General features: G+C 41.1%; 1 protein-coding gene across 3 annotated transcripts in view; it reads left to right on the top strand.

The window, feature by feature from the left end:
- LOC141915641 (protein argonaute-3) overlaps nt 1-17081 on the top strand; it is a 33276-nt gene extending 16195 nt beyond the window's left edge. For 2 of the 3 annotated variants that reach the window (XM_074807403.1, XM_074807405.1), the window contains 14 exons: nt 2140-2274; nt 4509-4596; nt 4742-4889; nt 5183-5302; nt 6574-6696; nt 6893-7026; nt 7487-7671; nt 7952-8111; nt 9184-9274; nt 10664-10858; nt 11214-11348; nt 11971-12072; nt 13027-13226; nt 13864-17081. In XM_074807403.1, the coding sequence (XP_074663504.1) occupies nt 2140-2274; nt 4509-4596; nt 4742-4889; nt 5183-5302; nt 6574-6696; nt 6893-7026; nt 7487-7671; nt 7952-8111; nt 9184-9274; nt 10664-10858; nt 11214-11348; nt 11971-12072; nt 13027-13226; nt 13864-13972 (1925 nt within the window). In that variant the 3' untranslated portion in view covers nt 13973-17081. The remainder of the gene's footprint in view (nt 1-2139; nt 2275-4508; nt 4597-4741; nt 4890-5182; nt 5303-6573; nt 6697-6892; nt 7027-7486; nt 7672-7951; nt 8112-9183; nt 9275-10663; nt 10859-11213; nt 11349-11970; nt 12073-13026; nt 13227-13863) is intronic. The other variant, XM_074807404.1, reaches the window with a different exon arrangement.
- The last annotated feature ends 86 nt before the right edge of the window (nt 17082-17167 follow it).

The following is a 17167-nucleotide window of genomic DNA, read 5'->3' as shown; positions in this document are numbered from 1 at the left end:
TTCCTGTTCAGCCAGTTCGAACCAGACCTATACGGCAAAGGCTACCTAGAAATCCAAGTATTTTCGTCTGGATTTGTCATCATGTCAGTGTTTCAACAGAGATTTACCTGCCATTTTTTAAAAAAAAATCTATGTAGGAAGGAAAAGCCTTGCATAGTTTATTTTCCTACTTAATTTTCTGTATTGGTACATCTGCAGTGATACAGGCAAATTGCTTAAGATGTGTCTCCAGCTGTCCACAGTAGGTGTTGTTCAATGCTTCCAAGAAAACTCTGTAAAATATATCACCAACACTTTTGTGAATAGGGCTAATTGAGATGGGCTTTCTTATGCAAAATCAGATCTGCTTTGCACCACTTTATTAAGTCCCGGATGAATGCATTTGAGATCAACTGGTGCATGTGTCAGACTCCTTGGTGCTGTAAGCACTCCGACTCTATTTAGATGTTAAACCCCTATTGAAAAATGTCAGTGTTTGAGATGCAGGTGCTGCCTAAAGTTTTCTCTAATTCACATTCTGTTCTCGCTGTTTGAAACGCTTTATAAACCCGAGGTAAATAGTCTGTCTTTTTTGCACTGGGTTGAGCACTCTCAGTCAGGTTGTGCTTAGTGTCTGTCTTGGAGCATAATAAAATGTTGCAGGTGATACTGAGCTTTCACAGTGAAAATTTGCAAGTCCGTGTGTTCTGGTTTACCAAAATTATGGATGATACTGATGTGACTTCGGATGGGTTTGTTCTTGTAAAATTACAAACAGTGACTCTGGTGTAGCTATTGATTGAAAAATGAATGTAAAAATCTTACCAGTCTGAGCAATAAGCAGTCCTAGTATCTACATGCTAGGTACTGAGAGAAACACAGTTCAGGGAGGACAGGAGTATTAATTTACACCAATTTATGATGCACTGTGCTATTACTTTCTGTGAAGCAAGTTTTTCTTACCAGCATTAGAAAGCGTCATAGTAACTCTTGCAGGAGACGTTTTTTCCGTTCTTTCTGTGAATGAGAAACTTTAGAACTTTAAGCTGCGATTTACGGGGCAATCACTTTACGTTGTGGTTCGAGGCCGTGAAGATTACGTTCAAATCCCATCGCTTGATTTTGTCCTAGCTGTTTAACTTGTGCGAGGTTCTCTGCAAAATCTGCTTCTCCCTGTGTTGCTGGGGGAGCCGCGGGCGCACGGGGGGGCGCGGGGGGCGTGAGCTGTGTGTGTTCAGTAACCGGCAGCCGGAGGTGTTGGCCGGAGTGCGTCATGTGAAGTTGGCAGCCTGCTGAAGTGACGCATGTCTGAAGAATGTTTCATTGTATTAGCACAGAAATGTGGTGGTTTCGGTACACGAGAGCTGAAATACTAATAAAATGCTTGTCAAGTATTTATTTTCTGTTTGCCATTTAAAGTTTTAAACGTATGGAGTAGTTTGCTTTGTGTTTGAGCTATACCTAGTGCCACCTCACCTTTCCAACTAAAAGGTATTGTTTCAGTTGCTTATAACTTTGTCAAGCAGATTGTTTGTGGTCGGTCTTCCATGGAACGGGTCAACTGTCCTGTTTGAAAACAGCATATTGTCGCTTAATGTCATTGTGTCATTAATACCCAGGGAGGGTAAGAGATTTTGGTAGAGCAAGGGTTGCACGCACCACTACACTAACAGAATTCGTGTATAGTCACAATAGTGCTCATGTTTCTACCAATTATTGTTTCAGTAATCGAGCAGATCATATTATTGACAAAATTACATTGCATATTGAATAATCTGCTTTTCATGTTAAGAAGTCTTCAGTAGAGATACATTAATCCTGTCTCTGCTTGCAGCTCCATGCAGAGTCAAAAGAGAATGTCCCTCGGGGACATTACAGCTCTCTAGAAATAAATGTTATCTGGGGAAAAACCCTTTCAAAACCCTGAAATGCGAAGTAGTTGCAGGATGACTGTGCTGGAGACCGATGTGTCATCGTGGGCCCTACTCTGGCTTTTGTGTACTACGTTGTTGCAAGGCCTGCTAATCGGTGTTTAAAAACGTGTGCTGCACAGCGTTTGCTTGAGGGTTATGTGGAATTTTAAAAAGCATTCATTTATATACTGCTTCACAACATTCTCACTTGGGTTTTTTTTACACTTTAATATTTGGCTCTTTTTAGTTTCTGCCACTGCCTTCTACAAAGCACAACCTGTCATTCAGTTTATGTGTGAAGTTCTTGACATTCATAATATTGATGAACAACCAAGACCTCTGACTGATTCTCATCGGGTAAAATTCACCAAAGAGATAAAGGGTGAGTAGAAGCATATCTGTTCTGTCCCAGGTAACGCAATCAAGTTCATTCCAAGGGACTTGTTTTAATTGAAAGCCCCCTGGCTAGCGTGCATCAGAAGGGCCCTGGAACTGCCGGGAGAATTGCACTACTCCCTGTCTGTAGTTCTAGTCCTGAGTGAAGCAATGCAGCTCTACACAAGTGAAAGGTTAAAAACGAGGTATGTTCCCAGTGGCTTCAAGAGGGAAAGAGAAATTGTGTTGCTTCTTGCGTGGATGGAGGTGGGTGGCTGTTGCCTAGCTGGCTGGCTGACCTTTGCTGAGCAAGGCTCACTGAGGCCGTAGTGCTATTGTGCTGTAGGTCTTCCGCTGGTTAAATATTGAGGCAAAGTGAAAATTGATTTCAAAGTTAACGTCATTGATTCTTTGAAAGTATGCTGTTGCAGTGGCTTCTAATAACTGATTGCCTTATGGAAAAACAAGTACCACTTGCTAACTTGCAGCCGATGGCCAAATTCCATTCCAAAGGAATTGCATAAGCTGCTGGTTTGAGTAGTTTCGCTCCATATATGCTACTTTGCTTTGTATTTTTCCCTGTCCTTTCATTCCTGTGTAATTTGCAGAGAGAGAAGCCTTGAAAGAGCTCAGCTCTTCAAAGCCCTTCTCTTAAATGCTTGTGTTACTTGCTCCAGGATTAGACTGTATTGAAATACCAGACAGCAAAAAAATAAAAGTCTGAACTATAGCCATAAACTGATGTGTTCAAAGAAGAGCCATTAATGGAAAAAAAAAAAAAGGAATTATTTTGTAGTTGTCCTAACAAGCCTCCTTTTTACATCTACCTGTCTGTTTTCATTCTGGAAAACAGGTAACTGGAGAAAGAGAAGCTGTCTCTGCTTGATCTTGGATGCCTCAGACACTTTGTTACTTAGGCAATATTGAAAGGTTACCTTTGCTGTCAATATTTATTTTTACTACTATAGCATCTGTGAACTTGAGCCAAGATGTTGTGATCACGTGTAGTGAAACAAACCCTGCATTAAAGAGTTGGCAGTCTGTGAGCAGCTCTGTGGGAGGGTGGTGCCTTCTGCAGTGTCACAGCAGATCGGTGACACAGCAGTGAGTGGCTTCCAGTTATCTGTACGTTCACAACCCTCTTCTCCTTGGCCACAGTGCCTCATGGTTTCTTTTCTTATAATTTCTCTTAATGCTGTATCAGGGCAGTGGTAGTTTATTTTTGATTATACCTTCCTCTGAGTAATACTGATGTTAATGTTGCAATTAGCGTTGTCAGGAATCAAAGAAGCGCAGCTGATCCTTCTTTGGGATGTCTGTGTCCCTACTAAACTAAACACAGTATCTGCTCTCGGGTACTTTGGGACCGGATTTGGTGTGGGGTGTTCAGTCTGTGGCCCACAATCCACCCGTGCCTCAACAGGACAAGTCATCCAGCTGCTTTCTTTAAAGCCTTTACCGGTAGGCTGTGACTGTTGGTTGAATCTCCTGGGTAACAAGGCTGTTCTCAACTGCCTTCTCTTCTGTGGGGCTGGGGAAAGGCATCGCAGTGTGCTGATGCTGTGCAGCGCTGGTGTGATACGCTCGGTGCTTCCAGCAGACGCTGAGCCTGTTCCCGATGCCCAGCACAGACCGTGGGCACACAGTTAATGGAAACAGCCTCTTGAAGCTGCCGTCATTGTTGTCATCGTTGTGGGTAGAGTCAAGGCTGCTGAGCCTCCGGCGTAGGCTGAGTGCTCTTAGACGAGATCTTCAGCTGCTCGAAATCCAAGGTTAAACTTGGTCCATGAAATTAAAGGAAATTCCAGGCTGAATGTGGACACAAAGCTGGGGGAGGAAATGAACAGTAAGGTAGAAATCTGGGTTTGCTCTTTTAATTTCAGTTCTATTAGAACTGGTAGTTTGAACTGGTATACAACATTGAGAACGAAAGAATACAGTGGGAACAGCCATCTGAGATTAGTCACGTGCCTGTTAAATGAAACTGCTACAAGAAATTTGGATGACACTGAACATTAAATATTATGCATTATGATATCTTTTTGAGGATAATACCTAATTTATACCTAATCAGAAATGAAATTATAATGAAAGAAAAATATAAAATAATTTCTGTTGTGCTGTTTGACGCTGACCATCAAAGCTGTTGGAGTAGAACATGTTCTATTATATGAAACCTTGTGTCTCTTGAACTAATTTTTGTGTAGTTATGACATCAGGTTTTTTGGTACTTTTGTGCAGGTCTAAAGGTAGAAGTGACTCACTGTGGAACGATGAGAAGGAAATACCGTGTTTGTAACGTAACCAGAAGGCCTGCAAGTCATCAAACGTAAGATGCTTCTTGTTAGAGCATTAGATGTGTGATAGCTTAACACTCACTGTGTAACAGGACCTAGTATTTTATTAATTTTGGGGATGTTGATACTTGCCAACTAAGATTTCTGTACACTTTATTGAAATGTATGTCTTTTTAGCTTTCCTTTACAGTTAGAAAATGGCCAGACTGTGGAGAGAACAGTAGCACAGTATTTCAGAGAGAAATACAACCTCCAGCTGAAATACCCTCACCTTCCTTGCCTACAAGTGGGACAAGAACAGAAACACACCTACCTGCCTTTAGAAGTAAGGAACTTGTTCTGATCCATCAGCTTGTTATTGGTAGGCTGTATCACTTTGCAGAATGTTTGGTGGTGCACTCTGCAGTACAAGCGTGTTTACGTGTTTATATGTTTCACTACAGACTGTCTGCATTTTAAAGTGCTTTAAAGTTTGAAACTGCGAGAAAGAATATGCAGTTGCTGAAACACATTGGGGGAGTGTTTTATAGTGACAGCACAGCCTTGCGTACGTGCAGTACGTTGGGATCTGTTTCAAGTGCTCCTGTAGTGTATCAACACCTCTGATTTTCCCTTAAGGTCTGTAACATCGTAGCTGGCCAGCGGTGTATCAAGAAGCTGACGGACAATCAGACATCGACCATGATAAAGGCCACAGCGAGATCTGCTCCAGATAGGCAAGAGGAAATAAGCAGATTGGTTAGTTCTTTAATCTCAGTTTGGTGTGAGACCACTCACTAAATGACACTGGACTAGATTACATTAATGCAAAAACTCCTCATATGACCATCCTAGTATTTTCATTCCTTCCTTCTAGCCCTTTAACTTAATAGATTTTAACTACTTTTTTTTTTTTTTTAACAGGATTTATTTAAAATAGCTTGCAACAATAGCATGAGTCCAGCAGTATGGGCTCTTGTGTTATAATCTTTACAAATAATTTCAAGTAGGTACTGGAACTACTCAGGACTAACACTTCAGTGTTTTGCTGTATTGGGCCCTCAGTGTTTTTAAACAAATCTGTGAAATGGACTTAGATTTTAGTATCCATGGAAGTAAGATTCTGTTCTAGGTACTTTTCCTTGATTCCTGTTGATATTTGAACACCATACTTTTTTTGTTATTATAGGATGCTTATATTTGTAGCAGTGCTAAATAATTTTTAAATCATGAACTAGACTCAAGACTTGGATCTTGAGAATTTCCCATTTTTTTCTGTTAGCAGTTTGAGGGTGGTAGCATCGCTCTATTTAATAGGCACTGAAAACAAAGTGGAGCAGCTTACTTGTCCAGACTCATACAAGAACCTGTAACAGGGTAGAAGAATGATTCTGGGTCTCCTGAACCTCAGTCTTGCACATGAGATATTTGACTGATTTCTTTAGTACACACTAAATGTTTTCACCTGATAACTCCAGTGGTTTTTTTTCTTGGTGCTGAATCCAGACACTCTAAGCATCAGTGGTTTTTCTGACTTGAAATATTATAAAACTTGAATATTTTTAGTTGGATACTCTTATAACAGATAGCTCTTATTTGAAACAGTCCAGTTTTTGAGCTGACAAGTTAGCCAGAATTTTTCAATTAAAGTAAGGCTGTTCTGGAAGATACACAAGACGTGAACGTGCAGTAATAAAATGAATTAATTTGTTTAGTCTTGGGTTTGCTTGTCTCTAAAAGAGAATGCTTTTTGATCTATCTTGTGAGTAAACAAAACGCTTTTGGATGAGTATACTACAAATGAGCACTTGAGTAACTAAGGGAACAGAAAGAAATCTTATCCAATATATCTCGTGGTATTAATTGTTTTCACTGGGAATGGGTTGATAGTGTTGTGCAGTTAAATCTGAGCCTTTTTCAGTGACAAGCAGAATAGTTGTAGAACGCTTCTGCAGCGTTCCTGTTAGTCTTTTGTTTGTTGTATGAATTATAGTAGATATTTCTGTAACATGGAAAAACTCTTCTTCTAGGTGAGAAGTGCAAATTATGATGCAGATCCATTCGTTCAAGAGTTCCAGTTCAAAGTCCGGGACGAGATGGCCCATGTGACGGGGCGCGTGCTCCCAGCTCCAATGTTGCAGTATGGAGGACGGGTGAGGTTTTTTCCTTCTCTTTTGTCTCAAAGAGTGATTTCCCGTGCACATCGACTATTTTAGTCAGTTCAGTTGCATTGTGCAATACGGGATCAGAGTTTGAATGGTAAACTTTTTTTTGTTAGCCTGAAACTGGAAACAGCATAGGCTTTTTCTTTTTCAGTCACTTGAAATTCTGTTGCTTTTGTTTCCACAGAATCGGACAGTGGCAACCCCAAGCCATGGTGTATGGGACATGCGAGGGAAGCAGTTTCACACTGGTGTTGAGATCAAAATGTGGGCTATAGCTTGCTTTGCAACACAGAGACAGTGCAGAGAAGAAATACTGAAGTAAGGCATGTCATGGTTCAGGCTTTGGACTGTTCTCTTAATGAAGCCATCGTAGTGAAAACATGAGTATAGGACTTCTAATGAGTGTTTCACCTGGTTTTAATCACCTGAGATGTTAGGGACAGAATCCAAGCTGTTCTGCTTCCTTGCTGGAAGCTACAGTCAAAACGCTGTACCCGGGCACACCGTGGGGTTCTGGTCCTGTGACATTGCTGCTTTGTGTATGCTTCCTTCTAGCATCTTGAACGAAGTACTAAAGATGCCTAAACTTTTTTTTCCCAATTCTGGCCTGTGGTGCTTCAAAGCTGTACAGCCTCTACGTAATGAACGTTTTTCAAATACTACTTTAAAAGCTATTTGGAATCGCCTTCATTTGCATAACACAGTTCTTCTGTCCCCTTCTGCTTTGGTGGCTGTGTGCTTTGCTGCTGCAACAATTCAAAAAACTTCTCCTCTTTAGGGGTTTCACTGACCAGCTGCGCAAGATCTCCAAAGACGCAGGGATGCCGATCCAAGGCCAGCCCTGTTTCTGTAAATACGCCCAGGGTGCAGACAGCGTGGAGCCCATGTTTCGACACCTCAAGAACACCTATTCGGGGCTTCAGCTCATCATCGTCATCCTGCCAGGGAAGACACCGGTGTATGGTAAGGGAATACCTCTGTCTTTACCTGTTTGGTTGGGTATTATTCCGAGACATTTGCTGCCTGGCATATGTTAGAAAATACTTCAGGACCGTTCTTTAGATATTAGAAACCAATGTTTTGTGTCTGAAGATAAAATGAATTGGATGCAGATCTGAGCATGCAGATAAGTTGGAAGTTGTTTTGGAGAGGATGTACATTTAAATTATTGTGACTTAAGCTAAGGTCAAACCAGCAATAATTTCAAATGGACTTAAGTTGTATCTTAATATTTGCTTCTCAGCGGAGGTGAAGCGTGTGGGAGATACACTGCTGGGAATGGCCACGCAGTGTGTTCAAGTCAAGAACGTCATTAAAACATCTCCACAGACCCTATCAAATCTGTGCCTGAAGATTAATGTTAAACTAGGAGGAATCAACAACATCCTTGTACCTCACCAACGGTAAGACTCTTCGTGGAGACTGATTTGGGTTTTGTTTTAACAGATGTGGTTACGTTTGCTACTTAGCACCCAAAATGTAAATGTGGCTGAGTTTTAAGTTGATATATTCTTCTGGCAATAGTACGTGATATTTGAGGTAGAATTAGATTTCTTCTAGCAGGGGCTCTGAGTGGTTGTTGGCCCATGAGTTAGGTCTTAAGCCAAGGTTCTTTTCAAATGTTTGATCAGTATCAAAAATTCTGAAATTTTTGAAATTTTTGAAAGATGTTGAAATATAAAAGTTTTTGCAGGATTAAGAACATACAACATCACAGTGTAGCTGTTGGACGTATCAATGTGCTGTTAATAAGGGGCCTTCGGTGAGACGGTTTCAGTGAGAAGGTTCAACCCATGTGTGCTCCTGTTGTTCTCACATGGACCGTTCTGGAGAAGCACAAGTCTTTTGGTCCTGAAGACTAGAAATTTGGATTGACTCTAACCTTTACTAGAGTATATCCGTGCTTTGAGTGGAAGCAGTCATAATGCAAGTAGCAAGCCAGAAAAACCTCTGAGGTGCAAGTCTTAAGAATTCTTTCCTAAGACTTCCTGAGAGCTTGGAATCAAAGTTTAAATGTGAAACAATGGTGCGTGGAAGAATATTTTAAAGGCACTGGGAGACCATCCTGCCGCTTAACTCCTGTAAGCCAGAAGGATGTGTGTGCTGGCACACCCAGCCGTTTGTTGCAGTACCAAAGTGGTGCTTAGCTGACCTCCAAGCACGAGTCTATCTGTCCTGTAGAATGGTAGTTTCTCTAAGAAGCTGTCTGTACCATTCAGGGGTAGCTCTGTGGCTTTCCTCCACTAGAATCATGCCACAGTTAAATGGCAGCGTATTTTGGAATGACTGCTGTGGTGGTTTCGACGTTCATGTCTTGTGCACAAAGATTTCATTGTTTAAGTTTGGCCAGAGTACCTGATGATAAGGCTTCTCTGTGCAGCTTAGCTGGAATAGAAACAAAACCCCAGACTGAGCAATAACCTTGCGCCAACTGTTCATCTACAAGTGTGACTTAGCACTTTTTTCTTTTTGAAGACCTTCTGTGTTCCAGCAGCCAGTGATCTTTTTGGGAGCTGATGTCACTCACCCTCCTGCTGGAGATGGAAAGAAGCCTTCCATAGCTGCTGTAAGTTTTATTAAATTAGTGTTATTTTTTCACCTTTGGTAAATGTTAGACTAGTAAATGCAACTCCTGGACTATGTCTGTCGGATATCTTTCAGGGCTTATGCCGGTTCTTTGTACACATTTCCGATACTCTTAAAAATCATGTCTAAAAAAACCCACTACTTGATACTTCAGATTGCTTTCTTAGCTTTTTAATTTTTAAATCAAGGTAGAATGGCAGTCATGTTAAATAATATATTTCTGCAAAAATACTCTAAAGGAAATAATGCAGCTTTGTGGTGTTAGTTAATAACATTTGCTGTCGTGAGACCCCCCCTGCAGCTGGGTCCAGCTCTGGGAACCCCAACATCAGAAGGACATGGACCTGCTCGAGCGGGGCCAGAGGAGGCCACGAAGATGCTCAGGGGGCTGGAGCACCCCCCTGTGAGGACAGGCTGAGAGAGTTGGGGGGGTTCAGCTGGAGAAGAGAAGGCTCTGGGGAGACCTTAGAGCGGCCTCCCAGGACTGAAAGTGGCTACAGGAAAGGGGGGAGGGACTCTTGATCAGGGGGGTAGGGATAGAACGAGGGGGAACGGTTTTAAACTGACAGGGGGCAGATTTAGATCAGATCTAAGGCAGAAATTCTTCCCTGTGAGGGTGGTGAGGCCCTGGCACAGGTTGCCCAGAGAAGTTGTGGCTGCCCCCTCCCTGGAAGGGTTCAAGGCCAGGTTGGACGGGGCTTTGGGCAACCTGGGCTAGTGGAAGGTGGCCCCTCCAAGGGCAGGGGAGTGGGACTGGGTGATCTTTAAGGTCCCTTCCAACCCAAACCAGTCTGTGATTCTATGATTTTTGTATTTTTTAAAGGAGAAAAATGTAATTAAAGGTCTGGTTTGGCAGGAATGTTTTTGATACATCTTACCTTTTTGTGTTGGTACAGCCCAGGAGGTGAAGGTGGTGGTTGGGTGCTTGGTCAGTCCCTTCCTATTTTGTCCCCTTGATATTTGACTTGGCATTGGCTGCAGTTACGGAAACTGCGTCATTGTTTAAAGTAACTAGGGCAAACTGAAGTGTTTCTCTGTGTAAAACATGAGAAAATGTCAAAGAAAAAGAGTCTGTCTGGATTATAAGAATATGCATTAGTGTGCTGTCAACAGAGGGGAGGACTCCAAGGCAGATGAATTCTGCAGATGTGTTTTGGAGTGCTTGGAGGGCAAGTTTTATACCTCTTTTTAAAGGTCTTAAACCTGTACCTATGACAAGTTCCAGTTAAAAATGTTACTGTGGTGGTGGTTGTTTTAACATAAGCATCTTTTACTTTAAAATTGCTGCTCTGGGCATTTTTACTCTTTTAATTTCTTTTGATAATAGATTTGGTCTTGAAGCCTTTACTCATGTAATCTTCCTCTGAAGGTTGTAGGTAGTATGGATGCTCATCCAAGCCGGTACTGTGCCACGGTGAGAGTTCAGCGACCCCGGCAAGAAATCATCCAAGATCTCGCCTCCATGGTGAGGGAGCTGCTCATCCAGTTCTACAAGTCCACACGGTTCAAGCCCACACGTATCATCTTCTATAGGGACGGGGTCTCTGAAGGACAGTTTCGACAGGTTGGTTCATCTCTGGGTTTCTTGAAGGACTGTGTTACCACATAACTCCAGTTCTCATGTTTGAATAGCTGTAGTGTTTGGGTTTTTTCCATTTACACAACGTTACCACAAAATAGTTGAGACTTTTAAGGAGAGAATTTCTTAAGCGATATTGGGTAAGAAAAGTTGCAACTTCTTTCCTGTCTGGGAAGGAGAGGTCTTAGAACTTGGGAAACAGTATATTTTTAAGAACTTCCTAAGATTACTGATTGTGTGGCAAAGCTGCTCTTAGTGTTAACTACAAACCATTTATTAGGTGTTGTGTGTAGAATACAGTGTAAGGAAAACCTAAACTATTCTGTTCTTGTGCTTGTAGGTTTTGTATTATGAACTGCTAGCCATTAGAGAAGCCTGCATCAGTTTGGAGAAGGATTACCAGCCTGGAATAACCTATATTGTGGTGCAGAAGCGACATCATACACGATTGTTCTGTGCTGACAGAACAGAAAGGGTAATCGCTGCCCCCTCTTATAGTAGCTTTATGTGAGAAGCTTGATGTCAAACACGCTGCTGGAGAAAATATTAGCATGGGCTTCTCTGTCAATCTGATTGTCTTTGCATTCAGGGAAGAGGTTGAATTGATAAGTAAAAATGTGGCCCCAAATTGAAAAATTATTCACCCTAAGTATGTTTAAAAAAAAAAAAAATCCCCATCAGGCTTTTCATGTTGCACCTTGCTACTAGTCTTTGTCAGTGAACCGCGGTTAATACTCATGTAACTAACTAGGACCAAGTCTACAGCAGCTGTAATATGATGGAACCTTTAACTTTTCCGTTCTTCTGAGTCGATCCAAACTCAAGGTGACATTTCTAAATACAAATGTGGGCGCAGCTCTTCCGTCCTGAGACCAAAAGTTCAAGTGCAGTAGGTGGAGTGTTCTGTGGTGAGATGGTAGAGCCGCGCGGTGTCCTTGTCCAACATCCCAGGCTGCTGTACTGACGTGTTCCTGACACTGCTGAGGCCGTTCACTCGCTGGAACCTTGTGTGTGTTGAGAGAAACTTGTATTTTTAGTTACAGTTGAGATGTATAAACAGTTGTTAGCTGCACTTTTTAACAAAACCTTTTCTCTAGGTTGGACGAAGTGGCAATATTCCAGCTGGAACAACTGTAGATACAGACATTACACATCCATATGAGTTTGATTTTTACCTCTGTAGCCACGCTGGAATACAGGTACGATCGTATACAGGCCCCTTGGGAAAAAAAATAGTATCAGTATAAGTTGAAGCAGAAATGCCAGATGTAGTTGCAGCTCGTTGGTTTTAATATAGTAAGCCACAAAGAAGTCTCAACTAAATTGATACTTTATGTGTTTTTGGTTTTAAAATGAGAGACTTCTAGCCTGGCTAAAAGACAGTTATTGACCTAATTCAGTTACATTGCAAGATTTAGCTCTAGTGCTTCACACCTTGTGTGGGGGGAAGCAGGAGGGAAGACGAGTGTTCACTCCAAAAGAGTCTTTCAAAGTGAGTGCAAGTCAGTCTTTTAATAGTGAACTCCTGAGAGTTCTTAAGAGCTGTACTCCGTGTTACGTTAAAGTACTGATGGTGAAAGGTGTATCTGGGGGAAACTTGATACCGGTGACTTGTAAAAATCTGATTCACCATAAAGCCAAAGAGCAATGCAACTCCTGAACCTGCAGGAAGGACGACACTGCGTGGGAGTGAGGAAGTGTGTGTGTTTGTGTAGAACTCTATAGTTGACTTCTGAAATAGTGGAGCCATTTCTAGTGTTCATGCTTTAAGTTAGGATGCTAAGGAATTGGAAAGAATTAAAAGCAGCAGTTATTTCTCTGGGAAATGTGTCTTGGTGCGAAACAGTTTTAATTGAGGGTGGTTAAGAGGTGGTGTAATCATGGTTTAGTCATGCTGGGAGCAGGTTTTGATCGTTGAGGGTTATCTAGAAGGCATGTGGTTTTTTCCAAGCAAGAATAATTAGAGTAACATAATCATGTAAATGTTAGACTTATTCATCTTTAAACATATTTAGGGCTGACATAAGACTGAATTTTTTGGCTGCTGTTATGTAGGAGTTCAGACTAGATAGTCTGGCCCTTTCTGAACTTAAAAATCTGACTCGATTGTATGGAAAAGCCAGATAAGTGAATCGATGTTCCCTTCTTCTTAGGGTACCAGCCGTCCCTCACACTATCATGTTTTGTGGGATGATAACTGTTTTACTGCAGATGAACTTCAGCTGCTGACTTACCAGCTCTGCCACACATATGTGCGCTGTACACGATCGGTTTCTATACCTGCACCAGCGTATTATGCTCATCTGGTAGCATTCAGAGCACGATACCATCTTGTGGACAAAGAACATGACAGGTAAATGAAAATGTGTGCTTAAGTTTTTGTCTCCGTTGGTCTTTGCTCCATTGTCAGGCATAAAACCATCTGACTGTAGATAATTACTGCCTGTTTTGCAGTTAATTTTTGTTACCTCTGGGACTAGTCTTAAGATAATCATTGCTGACAGCTGCAGCTCAGTATCAGACAAGAGTGGGTTGGTGGATTTTACTGAATAACACTCAGATTAAAAGAATTAAGTTTAGTTTAATAAAGTATTCAGTTATTTCCTTGATGTGGTCTGAGGGAATCAAGCCACACATTTAGTTTTTCGCTTTAAAATTAGAGTAGTCACGAAGGAAGCAAATGTTAAGTGCCTTCCACTTACCTAACTCTGCTGTGTACGTCAGAAGTGTTTTATAACCTTCGGGCCATCAATATGTTTGTAACGGGCTTATTTTTAGATGAATGAATTGAGCAGCCAAGGTAAAGGGATTTGTCAGAAGCCTTGAGGTTGCTGAGTGAACAGACAAGTAGATTCTTCTCAGTATCCAGTTCTATTCTCAGTATCCAGTTCTATTCCTATTGCCCCGTGGCTCTCCTAAACGCTGGGGAGATGTGAAAGCAGCTTTTTGACCTGACAAGCCCTGCTTGTCTTTTTCTCGTTCCCTTGCAGTGCTGAAGGAAGCCATGTGTCAGGACAGAGCAATGGGAGAGATCCACAGGCCCTCGCGAAGGCTGTACAAATTCACCAAGACACCTTACGCACGATGTACTTCGCTTAAGTCAATAAGATGGAAGCATACTCACTGAAAGGAAGAACTGAAAAATGAATCCACATACAATGTATGTTTCCAGTGGGGTTGGTTTAGGGGGTGTGCCTCCGATCGTGCTGAAGTTGACACTGTGCAGGGGCGAGAGGCTAACCCTTAAATTGACACAAGGAAGATTGTTTACTTCATCGAGGAACACAGCACTATTATGCAATATGAAACCAGCCAACTGCTTTTGTGGCACGGAAGCACCGCCATCATTTTTTTTTTTTTAATTTCTCGTAGTTTAATCCTCTTAGGCCTTTACCTCAAGTGGCTCGGCAGCACAACTATCTTTGCAAAAAAAAAAAAAAAAACCAACAAAATAAAAAACTCGATGGTGTCATTTAAAAAAAAAAAAAAAGGCAAACCACCTTTATAGGAGCAATCACAATGATTGTTTGGGGGAGGGAAGTGTGCAAAAAAAAAAAAATTAAGTTTTTTACCCCACTGCATTGAGGAATCTTTCAGTGTTGCCATCAAGCATTCGAATGTGAACATATCCAAGTACATTTGAATGTACAGCCCTAGCTAGAAAAAATTGAGGGGGGGAGGATGTTTTGCACACTAATCCAATAATTTGAACATAATTTAGCCAACTGCTGCCTTTGTGTCTTTCTTCACAGCTTTGGAGTTCTCAGCTCCAATAGTTCCCTTTTAAAAAGCAAAGAAACTAGCGGTATTATGTGCAGGCAGTAGTGATCCAAACTCTTCTTGCTCCCTGGTGAATTTACTAAAGCTGCTGTTTTACCTAGTCCAAAAGTTTCAATTATTTTCTATCTAGCAAGTCAAATACGTTGAAGCTTCACACGAGATCAGATGTCCCAAGTTTTATGGGATTAAATATAGTAAACACCAGAACTGAAACTTTAGAGCTAAGGTCTTTTTGGAAAAAAGAAAAATGCTAGTTTACTTGCTGCCTCTCACACCTTAATGTGATTTCATACGTATGTGTTTTTGAAGTTTAGCTTCCTTTTGTTTCTTTTGTATTTATTAGAGTAATAATAATGCTTTAATTTAATTATTACAGAACATATGGTCAACATCAACTTTTATTTTTTAGAAATGTAACCATGTTTATTTTTAAAAAACTGACAACTTGTTTTGCTATCTTTTAGTGCAATAAGCGTTCTAAAGAAAAACTGTGTCCATTGAGCTGTACTAAAGCAGTGTTTGTACCACTAACTGTGGAAGAATGGACACCTCCATGATTTTAAAAGGACAAAGTAAAAGCCTTAATTTTGAAAGGAAAGTTTTATAGTCAGAAGGAATCTTGAATTTTCCTTTTTTAAATCAAAAAATAGCAAAAATGCTTCTAGAATTCTGCAAGCTTTACTTGTCACTGCAGTATTTTGATTTAACAAAGGAATTGGCCGTATTTTTGGCTTTGAAATGTGGTGGATATTTGAATTAAATGGAAAGGGTTTTTTATTAAGATCTAAGTTTTTACATGCTTAGTTAAATCTATTTGACATCAGTAAAATGTGTGGAATTAATAGAAGTTTTTAGGCTTTTTTCCTCTTTGATAATGACTTTCCTTTTAAAATTAAGTTATTGGTAACTTCATTTCACTTTGCAAATAAAGAGGGCTGGGATAGTTCTAACATGTTAAATCACTGAAATGTGAAACAAATTAATGGGACTCTTTCATTCCACTTTAAAGGTAAAACAATATTTAAGATGTCAGAGACGAGCATTTATTCAGTGAGGGGGACTGGGGAGTTTTGCACTTTGTAAACTCGTGAACTGCATTTTTGACTGTTTTTATTTGCACTGGTTCATAGTATATATACTGCAGATCGTTTGTATGGGCATTGCTGTTATCCCAGCCCTTCTGAACTCCACCTGCTCTCCACATGAAAACCAGTGGGTTGGTATAAGTAGCTTATCTCCTGTCATTCTCATGAAATCCGCTGTTTGCCAATATACTGTATTTTGAGCCTAAAATCTGAGCCCGGTTTGCTTCAACAGGCATGAATCTCCCCCATCTTTTCTGCCAGAAAACAAAGTACTGTATTTTGTGCATTTGTATATTGTATTGAAATGTATGTAGTGCTGTTCACAACACTGTCTCAAAGAGCTTTACTAACAGTTAGTGTACATACAGATGTTATCTCCGAATATCAAGGAAGATAATGTAAGAAGACTAACTTTGCAAAGTTCAAATTGCACTGGAAATAGTCGTGACGGTGGGCAGCTGGCTAGCGGCCTGGGGGTCCCCGGGGAGGAGGCGGGAGGGCGAGGAGGGGAGGCGAGCCGACCCTGACGTGCCGGGGGGTCTCGGGGCGCGGGGAGCCGCGGGCCAGGGCCGGCTGCAGCCGCAGCGCCGGGGCGGCCTTGGGCTCCTCCGTGCGCTCGCCCGGGAGCTCGGCGGGGCCCAGGCGCCGTCCCAGTGAGTCTCTCAAATGTTCCTCTGAGTCTGTGACCTGGCAGTTTTCTCGTAGAAGCGCTCTAGCTAGTAGTTCTGTTTATAAAAGGTTCAGGTTAGGCTTTTTACAGAAAATTGTTTTAAAATAGAGAATTTTTAAAAGAAAAACTATTTTACAAAGACTTCTTGTGGATTTCTGGCGTTTAGGAGAAAAATCCTTTTTAAAAAGTCTTTTCACGCTCCTTTCAAAGACACTGTACGCCTCTCATCCTGCCCACTCTCAGTGACTATGATTTGAGAAGCTTTTTTGCTTGCTACTTTCACCAAAAAAAAAAAATTAAAGAAACTTCATTGGGAAAGTGACTTAAATTACTTGTAAAGCTAGCATTTTACCTGGTTTTCATGTGAAGAGTATTTGGATGTTTTAATCTCTATTCTTGGTTTTGCAAATATCTACGTAAAGTGCCGATACTTATTTGTATTACGATATCAAGTTACTGGCGTTGTGAGGGCCACACATTTATGATGCTGTAGCTGCTATATTTATTTAAATGGAGATGGACAATTACTGCACTAAGGAATGAGGAGATAAGCAAGGAATCAAGGTTAGTTAGATATCTTGTTTTTTTTCAAAAGAGAATTAATGGTGTGAAATATCAAGTGTAACAAAGGGTGCTGTCATTTTAACTGAGATTAAATAGCCAGATATTCTTCCTTTGTTTAAAAACATATATATTTTGATGTTTGCAGTTTGGGGGTGGGGGGTCGGGATAAATGGTACCTCATCTGTGGTGGCAGTT

The sequence above is a fragment of the Strix aluco genome, chromosome 26 (genome assembly GCF_031877795.1).
Source record: "Strix aluco isolate bStrAlu1 chromosome 26, bStrAlu1.hap1, whole genome shotgun sequence".
NCBI lineage: Eukaryota > Metazoa > Chordata > Aves > Strigiformes > Strigidae > Strix > Strix aluco.
Note: the sequence above shows the minus strand (reverse complement) of the source record. Positions and strands in the feature narration are given on the sequence as shown.